Source organism: Nipponia nippon, unplaced genomic scaffold (genome assembly GCF_047370975.1).
Source record: "Nipponia nippon isolate SJK-2023a ecotype South Korea unplaced genomic scaffold, ASM4737097v1 scaffold_19, whole genome shotgun sequence".
In the NCBI taxonomy this organism is placed as follows: Eukaryota; Metazoa; Chordata; class Aves; order Pelecaniformes; family Threskiornithidae; genus Nipponia; species Nipponia nippon.
This window is the reverse complement of record NW_028262335.1, coordinates 2,380,684-2,395,087: the sequence shown is the minus strand read 5'-3', so window position 1 is coordinate 2,395,087 and position 14,404 is coordinate 2,380,684. Positions and strand designations below refer to the sequence as shown.

The following is a 14,404-nucleotide window of genomic DNA, read 5'->3' as shown; positions in this document are numbered from 1 at the left end:
GGCCCCCGGCTGCGGCCCACCCCCGTCGGCCTGCTCCCCTCAGGGCTCTCACCTCATCCGTGGTAAGAGCAGATCTTTGCTGCAGGGTCCCGTCTCTCTCACTGCAGGGCTTGGTATATGCTGCTGGACGTGCAGTCCCGTGTAGGTTTTCCCTCACTTTTGTCCTACACAACTGCTGTGTCTTTGCTGGCTGTCCTTGACATCTCTTCAGGGCTTGAAATGAGGTACAGGTGTGTAAAAAAACCAGCTGTTGCCAATCGCTATTAATGTCCCAGGGATCACCTCTTTTACTTAACAGCAACCTAAGCCCCACACCTTCTTGCTTAATTGGGAAAGGGAGCTGAATAATATTAGGAAGAAAAGAATGTTATAGTCAAGAAGTTATTCTGTGCAATAGGATGCTAATGTTTGAGTAAGGAGTTGTGGGAAGGGTTCTCCATGATTTATGGGTCTTTGGCACATCCTGAAGTGTGCTACAGCGTTGTGGAACCAGGAATGTAAGTGGGAATAGCTTCAAGCTTACTGTAATGAACTTTATATTGCAAATGTTGTGTAGGCTTTCTGGAAGTCATTCTCCAGAAGCCTTGTAAAAAAATACATGGTGTTTTTCCAGTAATAATGTCCCCATTCACACTTAGTAAGACAATTTTTAGCTGCAATTACTTGTTTTGATTTCTTCAAGTTCTGACAGCTTGCTTTATCAAGTTGGAGAGGAGGAGGCTCTACTGCTTTATAAAACTGGAAGTTCTTTAAAAAGTCAAAGACTAAAGCAACAAATAGAGGCCAGAACTCTCTGAAGTTGGCAAAAAATCTTCTGAAATTATTACTGTTTGTGGTCTTTTATTTGTCTTAAAAGTATAATTGGTTTTGATCTAGAGCAATGATAAAAGATTTTTCCTGTATTTGGTTTAGTTCAACTCCTTCATGTATCGCTAAGCAATCACAATTGCCTATTACTTTTACTTAGTTAAAAAAATCTAAATGGTGCTTTTTAAAACTTTTTTGGAAGGCACATGGTTAAACTGAGCCCTTGCAGGTTCAAGACGTTTCCCTGGAGAAGGCAGTTCTTGTTCTTCTGTAAAGGGAAGCTCCTTTTCTCCTCCTCCCCCTGCAATTCACTCAAATCAGTTTGCATTGCTGCAGTCGGTATCACAAATAGAACCATGCATTAAGTTAAGGTATAAAAATACCAATAGGATCAAGCAGGTTTCTTCCCTGACCCGACAGAGAAGTGTTTTCTGAAACCACTGACCCAGTGGTATGTCCCAATGTGCCAGCTCCACCCTCCCATTTCCAAACAGCTCTGGAAAATATCAGGAGGGGAAAGATACTTGAAGTGTCCAGATAATTCCTTAATTCCCCCCCCCCCCCCCCCCCCCCGACATTAAATTCCAGAAATCAGTATTTAAAAACAACCCAGAAATGTGGTCTCCTCTTTGGCAAAAACAAATACCCGGCGCAGGCCAATGTGTAGTCTCACTTCACACTTACTCATTTGCAGACTGTTAGGCTCTCTGGAAAGCGCTGTTTCTTCGGGGATGAAGGAAGTGGTGGTGAGCTGTTGGACTGTAAGGCGCTTCATAAAGGGTTGTGTTGCTGTGTAACGGGTCTCAATGTATTTTGACAGCCTTGTGTCAGAAACCTGGTGCATTAAGCCCTTTCGGAGGAGATGGAATAGTTCAGTACAATTATTTTGAACATGCGGCTTCCTTCTGAGAAATCGGTCTGCTTCTTTTAAATCCCGGAGTCACTGAGTGATCAGAGGGGGCTCTGGAAAACGTTATCCATTAAGGATCTAGAGCACATTCTCTGTACCCCTTCTCCACACCAGGGAAAAATTAAGGCAGGAGGGAATGTGTCCAAAGGCAGCCTTTTCTCTCCATTGCTATAGTTACTTGGCAATTAGACCCTCTCAGTGTAATATTGAGTATTTATTATTGTATGACTCCAAGGTGATGTTTAGAACATGCGGTTTTGAGAAACCTTTTCGCATTTTACAGCCCAGCATGTGCTGTCCCGGGGTTCTGTCCCTCCCTTCACACTCTCTTCTCCTTTCTTTCCAGCAAATAAATATATGAAAAAATACAGGAGGCTGAAATGAAGCCACAAAGCTTAAAAAAATCCCTGCCTTTTTCTGATAGAAGTCAACTTTGAGTAGGTTCAGACCTTGTATCACCAGTTTTCTTAACTACACACCTAACTTGAGTTGTGTATTAAATTAGTAAGGCTACTCACAGATGAGAAGTTAGGCATTCACTTAAATAAACAGCTGGTTAGTTTTTCAACAGGTGGCCATCAAACAAGGTAGAGGCAGAATTGGGAATCTAAGATGAATAAGTATGACTATTATTCTTCAAAGTTGCTATTTCCCTGGTGTCTAGTGGAAGAAGCCGTGCAGAGGGCACGTCCATACACGGCTGTGGAGGCGAGGAGCTTCTCTGGGGCTGCACCAGCCAGAATTTGAAGCCCCTTTTCAACATCACAGACCTTCTTTAACTGTTAACCATAGCTTTTACATAGTGCTGTATAGGATGGTTCACCTTCACCCCAATGGTTTTTGTTTTAAAACTTCCAAGCAAGTTTCTTTTCAATCTTGATCCTTCCCCAGGATGAGCGTATGGCCTCTTATCCTCTTTTTTCAAAGAATCCTATAGCATCCCTCCTGTCAGTTCCCCACTGGATACTAATATGCTCTTGATCAACTCTTTTCCAAAGAACACACATGTAAGTTCTCCCATAGTTTTAAATAACATGAATCACGTCCCACACACACATTTATTTTTTTTTTCTGCCAAGAGTAGCAGTGATCTGCATAGGAAGACAGCAGTGTAGGAGTTATCTGCTTGAAATGGTTGACGCAGCCTTGGTAGCGGGCCCCATGTCGCTGTCTGTGCTTCCAGAACGCTTCTTTCATGTTACAGAGAGAATCAGACCTGGGCAGGAAACTTCAACTCTCGGTCTCCACTCCAGTTTGTTGGGTTTTTTTCCTCACAGATACAAGCCGCATTCACCAGCAGATACTGATGCTTATTTTTCTCTTTGAAAGCCGCCTTGCTATCTAAGCAACAACAAAAAAAGTCTAAGTCCGAAGTCTGAGGAAAAAGAAACCCCTCCTCAGCAGGACTTTGCCCTAAAATGGGAAAAGTGCCAGAGACTCCATTAAGTCTACTTTGCTGTTATTGATTTTATGTGGAAGGCAGTCGGATACTGTGGGGATGAACAATAGTCTAAAGGCTGAGGTAGACTTGCATTAGGAGAGACAGCTTGTGATGCAGAGTGAAATATCATTCAGTCTTTTCACGGTGATCACATTCACGTTAATAAGCAAGTCCATTTTGTGCCTGCGCTAATGTATTTTCATGCCAGTTTTGCAAAGCTGATGTAATGTTATCTTCAGTACTGTGGTACTGCTGGTTACAGTTGTCAGGTACGGCTGATTGAAGTGGAACTTTGAAAAATGGAACAAGATGTGTCACAGCTTGTTGTGCTAATTCTGCTTTAAGCTGCTTTTGCCGTGAATATGAAGTTTGTCCCAAAAATCTCAGGAGGAAAGCACTTGCATGGAAAGACTGATCTGAGTTTTTGCTAACTTATGTTACAGGCATGAGCACCGCTATGACATTCCTTGTCTTTATTTGATGTGTACTGTTTTGTGATCGTTTCCTAGTTTAGTAGTAGAAATAAGAAAAGAACTAATGCACTGTATTGATAGAGGTTTTCTAATGAATGAGCCTGCGAAGGAGTGCTATTTTTCAGCTCTTTAAGTATGTTTTTCCATTCGTCCATGTCACTGGCTAATTCTATACAGATTCTAACTAGTGAACCGTGACTATTGTATTAAGAAAGAATCCAGGCCCTTACAATTCTTTTGGCTGGTATATTAGCAAGCTTCAAATGAAGTGCAACGTGTCAAGGAAAAAGTAAGGGAATGGAAAGTTTTGTTTCTTTCTGGTGCATTTAATCAGCTTCTCCTTGATTCTTTTTTAATGACAAGCTGCAGACATTATTACTACAGTAAATGACCAAGTTTGACAAGAATGTTCTCAATACTCTGTTTGCTCAGGCTAAAGACATTTCTGAAAGCTCCTGTCTATCAGGCTTTCTGTGCTTAAAATATAAAGTTAAAAGAGCAGTCGCAAGCACAGAAATAAACAGCATTCTTGGATATGCAACTAAGTGGAACGTGCTGGAAAACGAGCGATCCCAGTAGTCCTGCAGTCCACTATTCTGGACTGATATTTAAAAAAATGCCTCGTAGTCCTTTTCTGAACAAGCATTGCTGGGTTTCTTGAGGTGGGATTTCAGGTATGTCTTGGTCACATTTGTCCATCTTGAATGAAACATTCTGTGGATTTGGATTGAAATCTGTGGCACATGTGAAAACAGCGTGGCTGCAAACAACTCCAAGGCATGTCTAGACACAGTGTTCTCAAAATGTGGGTAGGTATTTTTGGACTGAAATAAAGCAATTGTTACTAGTGGATAAGGATGTTACTTTGCATGTGGGGGAAAAAAAATTCTTCTGTGTCCAAGATATGGACCGAGATGGCAGAGTTGTGACTTGTTAACATGACTTTCTGCTAAATCCCCTCTCTGTGCGTGTTGGCTTCAGCTGAGCGGCTACGTCTGCTCTCAGTCTGCGAGAGAGGGATATGGGATGGGACTTGGTCTCACCTCTTTAGGTAAAACAATTATAAGAAAATGGTCAAAGCCAGAAAAACCTCGTGCCTCTAGCGATGTGTGTGCTTGAGTGACGCGTAACCTTTCACTTCTTTGCTGTTGCTGTGACAGTGCTGCACTGGTAGTAGAATGTCTCATTTTTGGCCAGTATACGGACAGCTTAGGCTGCTAAGTTTATTGTCTTTTACATTAATCAAATGAGCAGATCTGCTTGGGTGCTGCTGAAGGAGAAAAAAGTCTGGGTTTAGCCTTCTTTCTCGGGAAGGAGAATGCCTCAAACCTCACACTAAATAGGCAAGATGTTGTTTTTCATTAAACATGGTATTTTGATTTACTCATCAGTTCCTGCAGTGAACAGGGAAACTCTTAAAACCTTTATATTCCAAGAGCACCCTCGGCAAAGTTGCTTTGGAATCGGAATGGGAGGGAGGCTTTTTTTTATTGTTTGTGTGCTATTTTGACAGTGTGTACAAAGATCTCCATAGTGAGAACTATCTGTGGCTTGAATACGGAATTCCAAGACGTTGGGTAGTGTTGTAGGTACCTTTTTCCTATGTTAGTTTCCAAGGAACGCTCGGTTTTCAGCCTCAAATCAAGTGATGCTGCTGGTTTACTGACTCTGACTAATAAAACCCAGCAAGCTAAACTTTACCATTGCTGGAAGACTCTTGCAGCAGTAAATTCAATTTATGAGAGCCCCTAATAAAAGTTTACATATCTTTCAAGTGCCACAAGCTTGACATGAAAGAAAATGGGCAATCTGACCTAAAAAAAGCTCAAGATGTCTTTAATAGAAAAATGAATATTCAGTGAAGCATGAAAGTTTTCTCTAGGATCTTGTTTCTAAGCATGTTCTCACAGTCACCCTTGGTCCTGGCTAAACACTGGAATAAACAAAATAAATAGCATTTCACCATGCATGCAGGAGGATAAAATAAAAAACACATCGTGGCGGACCACAAATGCTTTACGAAGTTCTGGCGAAACGTGAAAAGTACTTTGTAATGCTAATAAGCATTTACCCTTTGGCTTCCTTGAATATAATCAAATGTACAGGGAAAGCACATGTATTTTAGCTTTGCTGATTGCAAGATCAAAAGCCTTGTTATTAATTGCACATGAATCTGATGTTGTAGGGCCGTTAAGCCATCAACTGACATCATTGTTTGCTTCCTTTGTTTACAGACCCTTGTTTTAAAGACGCGTAATGCCTGACACGAAGCCCTCTGAGCACGCTCTTTTCTGGTTAGGTGGGTGATTCCACGCTGGGAGGTGTGGGAAATGCCAGTAGCGCAGGTAACGCTACCTCCTGGCGCTCAGATCCATCGAATGTCTCTGAATTCGCTGTATTTGGCGTTAAGCCCACCACAACTCGCAACAGAAGGCAGGATGGCTGCAAGCGGAGTTCCATACGCAGAGCCTTCTGCCTGCGGAGATCCACTCCGCGCTGCGAATTGCAGCCTACCAGGGAGAGTCTGGTCCTGCATCTTAATAAACAAACAAACAAGAATTCCCTTAAGCATGTCCAGCTGTAAACAAGCAAAGCAAGCAGCTGGGCCTCATCTGGAAAGATGTTACATCAGTTGCAAAAGGAATCTGCAGATCTTCTTAATGCAAATATTTTTGGGAAAACAAAAAGCAGCTGTTTATTCTTCTTTATACCTATTAGCAGGAAAACAAAATCCAGGATGCTTGTATTTCTTCCACTACGAAAAACATCCTCTTGGCCTCAACATTCATTTGGATCTCAAATTGTTTAAAATATACTAGGCTGCATGACTCTGCTATTGCTCTGCTTCTTCAGCCAGCAGCTAGAAACAGTTTCTGTTTGTAACGATGAAAGCTACTAAGTGTACAGTAGTCATTGAATGGTTTGCATGAGTTTTGTGAGAAAAATAGCGAAGTTTAGAACATGCATTTTCAAACTTATCAGTTCTGTCCTCCCAGACCCTGCCCCAAGGAAAACGTGCACATTAGATGCGTGGGCCCCTGTAAAATGAACGAATAATTTGCCCTGTGTAATGAACAGGCTTGCTTTTCTTAATTACTGCTGGTAGGCACCTCTGAGGGAACATCAGGACTGAAGGATCCGCGCATTGCAAAAGAGAAGCCGCTTCGGATTGCTGCCTCTGGGGCTGGGGCGGCAGGCTGACTGCTCTCGGCAAGAAATTGAATTCAGAGGCTCTGGAGGAGGAAACACCCTCTGAGGGGATGCGGCCTCTCTCCTAGACACGGCAAGATTATTTCCCATCCTAGGGTTTCTTTGGTAGTGGGTTATTGATGGAGTTTGATGTGCTTTTGTTTGTCTGTGAAGTAACATCGCTCCTGTTCTTCTTGAGATTGTTCTACTGTTTTCTGTCCTTTGCTTCCTGGGTTCTTTTTGCTCCTGCAGCGAAAACACCAAAGGTTTAAAAAATGGCAAGAGAGGAATGGAAAAAAGCGGGTAAAGGCGAACTTAGCAAAATGGGTGACAGCAGATTGTCAGAAGTCATAGCTTTGATTTTCTAATTAGTGTAAGGAGTGATAGCTGTTACGTCTGCACGTGGTCGTTTCTCGTACAAATTCGCGTTCAACAGTTACGCCCCGATGCTCGCTATTGTAACTGGACGCACGCCCAAGCAGTTCGCTTCCCTGGAAACTGAGCTTGTTGTTTTCAAAGGAAAAGCTGCGGCTGGTTTGCCCCGTGAAGTTAAACGAGCAGTCGGAGTTGTTATCGCTTAGAAGGCCCTGTTTGGTACCTGCTAGCTAGGAAAAATTACAGTTGAGCCACAAACATCTGTGATAATCTCTTAGTGGAAAGTCAGAGCTTGGCCTTGGCCGTCTCCTGACAGAGGGACGTACCACAGTGTTACATCCAAGGGAAAAACCAAGCGGTCTGCCACTCCCCTTGCCAGCATTTCCAGTTCCTACAGCAAACGGAGGAAAGCAAATGGAATAACAAAAGGGCTTTTGGCTCACGAGGGCCGAGTCTGCGGCGCAGGAGCCCGAGAGCACCAGCGGAGGGTCCTCAGGATCCTGGCACCAGAACTCCGGCCAAACACGGGCCAAAGCATTGTTCCAAACAAGCCGCCAAGGGAAGTGTTGTCACATCACGAGTCAGATGCTCTCCTGGGGTACCCGGCTGCGCTGCAGCTCTTAAACGCACAGGTCCGCACGGAGAAGTACGAGCCTACAGCCTGGAATCGGGCTCGGTTTTAGCCGGGATCACCGAAACGTGAATTAGCGCATTAGGGGAAAAAAAAAAAAAAGTGGTTTCTTTGTGGGACAGTCTGAGAAAAGCAAAAAAGGTTTTATTTGCGCGTACACCCCGATTTGCTGATCTCTGTCTCGCCTGGGGAGATCCCTATCGCAGCTGCCTCAGCCCTGAAGCATCCAAGTGTGTAAGGATCTGCTCTGCTTCCCGCAGGTACCGACACGCTCTGCTCGGTCAAAGGCTAAGCTTCCAGAGAAGGCTCAACACTTGCTTTTCAAACTAATGAACCCTGGCCTTAAGCAGCCAGAGGGTGACTGGTTTTCCTTGCCGCTTCAGCGCTGAAGCAGCAGAGAGGCAGCACGCTAAGGGTGCTCCGGTAGTTACCTCCGCAAAGTCCAGTTTTCATACTGGTGACGTCGCCAAAACGTGGACCTGCTCGGGCTGACGTTTTCCCTGCTACCTGTCTGCCTCGTACTGCTTTTCGTTTAACCTTAAGGCCCGTTTAAGTGTTTAAAAGGTGTTTAGGGAAGGGCGGCGGTGCTGCGCGGCGGGCCCAGGCCCGACTGCCGGCCGGCGCCACCGGGGCTGAGCTGGCCCTCCGCAGGCCCCGCCCCCTGTCCCCGCCCCCGCCCCTGATTGGCCGGCCGGCGCTCCGCCCCCTTGCCGCGGCGGGGGGAATGGCCCTTCCCGCTCCGCCTCCCCGCCCCGTTCGCGCGCCGCGCTCCATACTTGGCGATGGCCGGCGAGCTGCGCGTTGATTGGCGGGGCGGCGGTGAAGGGGCGGGGCGGCGCGGCGCTGACCCGGATGTTCACTCCTAGGCAACGGCGGAAGTGGAAGGGCCGCGGCCTGCCTCGGAGGGAGACCGGACGGGACCGGGAGGCGCCGCCGCCGTTGCTACCGCCCAGCGCAGCCCCGCCGAGCCGCCATGGTAAGGGCGAGGGGGGCGGCCCCTCGCCGCTGCCCGCTCCCCCTCCCCGCGCCCTCCTTCCTCCCGGCGGTGCTGCCCCCTCCCATCCCCCCCGGTGCCGCGCCCCGGCGGCTCCTTCGCCGCCCCCCCCACCCCCGCGGTGGTTTCAGAGGGGGCGGCGGAGCGGGTGGGCTTCGCCCCGCCTCCCCGCGGCGGCGGTGGTGAGGGAGGGCCCGTGCCGGTGCTGCCCGGGGAGAGGGAGGGAGGGCCTGGTGGGGGCGGGGGGGGGGGCTCGGCCCGGGGCTCCGCAGGGCCCGGGGGCGGGCGGCGGGGCCGTCCGAGCCCGCCCTGCTGCTCTGCTGTCCGGTTACTTCCAGGTTTCTGGGCCTGGTACCTGGGGTGGTGTTTACAGAGGGAATGCTTCCGCTTTGGACGGAGAACGTTACCGCTTGATGTAGTTGTGAACGGAGTGAGCGAATGCAGCAGCAGGCTTTAAGAGCGATGGGGGCCCGATCTGCTGTTGCTGGCGTTCATACACCCCAAATTATCACCCGTCGTCTGGCATTTCCTCTGGAAGCTGGACGTGCTCGTTAAGGTGTGCTAAGATCTAATGGAATCTGTAAAATACGGGAAAACCAAGGGCAGTCAGAGCAGGTGGTGTCGCAGCGGTGGGTGCTACTCTTCTGCACGGATGAGAACTTTCTGTTTTTCAGAGGAGAACCTCTCGTTTCTTCAGTCATGTAAAATAATCTCCATCTTGCTATGTGGCTGCTGAATGGATTAGCCCAGGTGAAAAAACCTTTCCCTTTCATTTTGGCACCGTGTGTAAAGCGGGCAGGTTTCATCAGCTCTAAACAAATGCAACAATAAGAACGGGAACCGGCCCAGGCCCTGGTCTGCGCCCAGCTCTGCCTGGATGCACGTGTGCTTTTGCGGAGCCTGCTTAAGGCAGTGTAACCCCCGTGGATGTAATCGCTTGTATGGAATCGCTGAGATACTGTATACTGTTTGGGAATTTGAGATTCGGGTTTTCCAACATAACAATTTAAGAATGTTCAAATGTATTTACGTTTAAAAAAGAACAGCCCAGTGCCTGGCTGTCTAGCAATATAAAGGCTGGTTAAGGAAGTGAAATCCTTTACTTCTTACCTTCATCTGTAAGAATTTCAGAGGCAATACCTTATGTTTTTTCTTCAGAGCGGAGGATCCTGGTGATCCTGCCACCTGTACTATGCAGGATAAAGACCTTTAGTTTCTGGTGAAAGGTGAAGAATGGTTAAGATCAAGGTTCTGCTCCTATGTTCTCGTTTGAACAAAGGAGATTCTCAGTGTGGGGAGTGACAGGATGGAGCTCCTTACTTCAGTTGTGTGTCTTAGTTTAAGATACTGAAGTCTGTACGTGTGAGACCTGACTGTAGAATTTGAAATCAGGATTCCAACGCACTATCCTAACTTCTGCCATGGCAAAAATTGTCACAGGAAAAGAATTCAAGGAAAACAAGTAGGCTTCATATAAAACAACAATGGTGATACCAGCTTCTTTTGAGGATATATGAAAGTATGCTATAAGACGAATCCAGTCAGGGTTTAAATGTAACTATATCAGTCTTTTGGAGGAGGTAGAACACAAATCCTTTGGAAATTTCCTTATAAGCTTATGCTGTCTTCTGATTTTTCATGTTTAGTCCTGGAGACCACTGGGCATAGGAGACATTTGATCAGAACTTCCAACACTGTGTGCTAGTCTCTGATGTTGAGTGGACTTCAGGGATGAGCCTGCGGCAGCCGCTCCGTTATTCGTATGTCGTGGTGGCTGTGTACCCATCTGAAGACTCCCTCAACGAATGTGGCAATTTAAGCGTGGTTTATCTAGGTCCAGTAGGAGCGTGCAAGACAAACCACTGACCTTGTTTGCAGACAACAAATGATCTGTGGTGATGTTTTAAAACGTTACTGACTCTTAGAATTATCTTAATGTTATGCAGATAGTGCAGTTGCAGCATCCAGTTTCAACTTAAGTGCAAACTCAGTGTTTAAAATACTTCCAGGATCTTTCATTTTAGTGTGTATGAAAACACGGTGGTGAAATGGAGCACTGAAACGCTGAAACGGCCCTTTCATTGAAGGCAGCAGCAAGTTTCACGACAGCTGGGAGAAGTTGGTATGGTACAGGATATTAGGTCAGACACCTTGCTACCATGGGGTTACCAATATCTGTGCAGAGCAGAGAGATGGGAACCTCCGTCTCCTCTTCGCCATCCCAAGTCTGAATTGCTCCTGGTGAGCTTAAGTGAGAATTCAGAAGTGTGTCCGCATTTCGGTCAGGTGCTCAGTGAAACAGGGCAGGGCAACACATGAAGCTTGAAAACTGTTCTTGTGCTAAAAATAAACTGAATGCACTGTTCAGGGCAAAGCGGGACTTGGGAGAGTGGGTCTGCTGAGATTTCTGGAATTGTGGGTTACGAATGGATGGAACCCAGTTACTCATTGTAAAAATAAAAATCTTCCTTTCCAGGTTGCATAAACTGTCTTGATCATGTTAGCGGGTATTTCTTCTGCTATGCAACTCTTCAGGAAACGGCGGACAATTTTAGCAAAAGTTATCATTTAGTCAACCATAAATTCAAAGTGCCTAGTGTAGCGCTGGCTGCACGTCATCCGTTTAGAATTTGTGAGGCAGCTAAAAAGCAGTGAAGCACAGCCAAGGGTGCGTGATGCGACACTGACGCTCAATGCATAAACCTCGCGTGCTGTTCAGAGTAACTGATATTTTCAAGGTAGGCGCTATTTGTCTTGGGCAAGCACGTTGCTGCTTGATAAATAACTTGGTTTTGTGCAACTGCTACCAAAACTATATTAAATGATTTGTGAAACTGCACAGGTGAAGGTAGCGCTTTTCTAGCTGCTTGAACACTGAGCCCATCTCTCTTCTAAACTGATAGTGTCACTTTTGAAACCCAACCATATAGCGTGAGAGCTCAGGGTAGGTTTTCAGTGTCCACATCGAGTCCTTTGCTTGTGCCTTCTGAGAAATACTGACTTAAGCAATTTTGTAGAGTCCATGTTTTATTAGCCAAGTATATGAGCTTAGCTAAATGTTATCTTAAAAGGCAAATTCCCAAAATAATCAAGTTAGAGGATATTGTTGGGATAGGGAATACTGCCGTTGCAGTGATGCTTAATCTTGTGGCTTATTAGCGAAGGAAAAACATTCTCAAGGTGAAGTTGTTCAAGCAGGATTTCCTCATATGGTAAATATATATGCCAATATCTCACTAGTTGACCTCTGGGAGTAAAACAAAATGAAAGTGCAGTTCAACTCTTCTGAATTACTATTTCTAGTCCTTATTACTGTAGTTGAGCAGAGAGATTACTCTCTTTGGTAAGAAGCATTGCTGCCCTATTCAATTTCTGCTTCTACAGTTGTCAGCTATGCTTTCCATCAGTTGACTTTCATGCACGCAGGAGAGCGGATTAACTCGGGGGTTGCGCGTGATTGTGCAGCAACTCCTTGGTGCTGCGTAGTCGTCCGCTTTGCCGGTGGATACTTCTGAAGACTTGGAGTGCAGGTGCCAGTGTTTTTTCTCCTGCCTGCCCTTTGGAGGGATGTTTGGTCAAGTCCAAATGGCTCCTTACTTTGCTAAGTAAACTTGTAGAGAGGTGGTTTGTTGTTTGTTTGTTTGTTTGTTTGTTTTCCCCTTGAGCTGGTGGTACACATTGTAGTGGCGCCACCTCAAGTTGAAATAAACCTGAATATGTTTCAGCAGCTGCTGAAGAGAGAGCAATTTACTGGCGAAGCGTGAAATCCTGAAAGGTGCCTGTACAGGCAGCATAAGCTGGAGTTTAGGTCTATGCTAAGCCCTGTTTTTTACCCCACTTTAGTACAATGTGAAGTTTAAGGATTTATTTTTTTTTTCCAGACAAAGGACACGACTGCAGAAGTATAAGATGCTCAAAGTGATGTTGATCTTCTGTTTCTATTCGTATTCGGTCACTGTGCGTTATCATTTCCCACTTTCCCATTGATTTATGCTAGGAGTCCTGAAGAGTTTAAAAAGCCTCAACCAAATCTTTGTCCTTCTCCTTAATGCACGAGGTCCAAACCATGTGTATGCTTCAATTTTTCCTAATCCTTTGCCATTTCCAGGAAGAAGGGAAAAAAAAAAAAAATTCACTTAAAACCAGGGGATTTCAAATTTGAATTTTCTTTATGGATGCAACCTGTGTGGTGTGAGGGAGCAGTTACTACATCTGAAGGACATAAGCCTTTCCCAAGCTTCCTACTCTGTCTAGCTGGGCTTTAGCCCAAGGTTTCTCTGCTGGTAGGTTGTGTTAATTAAACAGCTTCTCTAACTTGAACATAACGATCAAGAATTCAGGCCAGTGCAATGGAAGTGTGTGGCCACTTTAAGCTGGAGTATAAACTGATTTTTTTCTTCATCTTTTCTGTAATGCCTTCTTAAGTACTTACTAGTTGATGAATGAGGTGTTCGTGTTGACATTCATGTGAGAATTGACCAAATACTATGAGCCTGAGAGCTGTAACTGAAACTTGCAGTGCAGTTGGAGAACGTGAAGCTATTGTGGCTTACTTGAGGTCAATAATACTGAATTCCCGTCACCTGGACTGATCAAGTGGCCAAAATTCACTTATGTGGCCTTACGTCCTAAAGCAGGATGGGGACAGATGCTTCCGAATGGGTTGTCTTGGGGAGTTTGAGCTCTTGCCTGGGTGGTAGAGGAGACGTTTGCTTTTGAAATTTCCTTTATGGGGCATGAGGGTAAATGCTGGTTGAGCAAGTTTTAAAGACATTTCCCTGTTAGTTGAGCTGAGAGGATTTATTATGGGAAGAAACTGCAGCGTACTTGAGGAAGCCACTTTGCTTGTTTCGTAATTAAAATGTTGTAATTTTCCAGAATAGGTGCTGTCTGGGTAATACCAAATGCGGTGGCAATCCTGTCCTTCTTCTAGGTTTTTAGATACAATGAAGTTTTGAGTGAGGAATCGAAACCAGGATCTATTTCGTACTTGTGCCCAAAATAGGCTTCTATTTAGAATCACTTCAGTTACATTAGATAATATCTTGTGCTGTGTTTCTTATGTTTCTTAGAGTGGTGGCCTGAGCCTTGACATCAGCCAGTAAGGCTAATTTTCTTGTATTATCTGGTGCTGTTCTTTTGCCCTACCTTCCTCTTCTAGGCTTGAGAAGGAAAACGTGCAGCATGCTTTGAGCTCGTGCTCTTTGCGCCGCCGCTTCCAAGTTCGGCTGAAGAATTACAAAATGTATTTGCACGCACTGGACTTATCTGGTTGCCCTTCTCATAAATTACCTACTTTATTCCTGCTCTATGCAAATTAAACCTGACTAGTTTATATTTCATCAGCATAGCCTGTGTTGTTTTTCAGCACAGGGTTGGCTTAGGAGTCCCGACTCTCAGTTTAAACCCATGAGACATTACTCAAAGTGTTGGCAGCCGTGCCGCAGAGCAGGTCCTTGCTGTTTCTGGGTATGAAGAGGGTGTCCTCCATGTCTTTTTGTTACAGAAAGAGCCGGGTTCTTTCCTGGTGCATTGACTTGGAATTTCAATCACGTCCTTGTTGCAAAGTGGGAGGGTTACCAGC

General features: G+C 45.5%; 1 protein-coding gene and 1 long non-coding RNA gene across 3 annotated transcripts in view; one reads left to right on the top strand and one right to left on the bottom strand.

The window, feature by feature from the left end:
* Nucleotides 1–507: 507 nt before the first annotated feature.
* On the bottom strand, nucleotides 508–8,686 carry LOC148056011 (uncharacterized). The gene is made up of 3 exons (XR_015704368.1): nucleotides 8,258–8,686; nucleotides 1,492–7,066; nucleotides 508–1,108 (listed from the first exon to the last, which is right to left on the bottom strand). It is a non-coding gene; the product is annotated as an uncharacterized LOC148056011 (long non-coding RNA).
* The window catches only part of CAPZB (capping actin protein of muscle Z-line subunit beta), a 64,169-nt gene continuing 55,637 nt past the window's right edge, over nucleotides 5,873–14,404 (top strand). For both annotated transcript variants that reach the window (XM_087755639.1, XM_087755638.1), the window contains exons 1-2: nucleotides 5,873–5,930; nucleotides 8,693–8,802. In XM_087755639.1, the coding sequence (XP_087611765.1) occupies nucleotides 5,888–5,930; nucleotides 8,693–8,802 (153 nt within the window). In that variant the 5' untranslated portion in view covers nucleotides 5,873–5,887. The remainder of the gene's footprint in view (nucleotides 5,931–8,692; nucleotides 8,803–14,404) is intronic.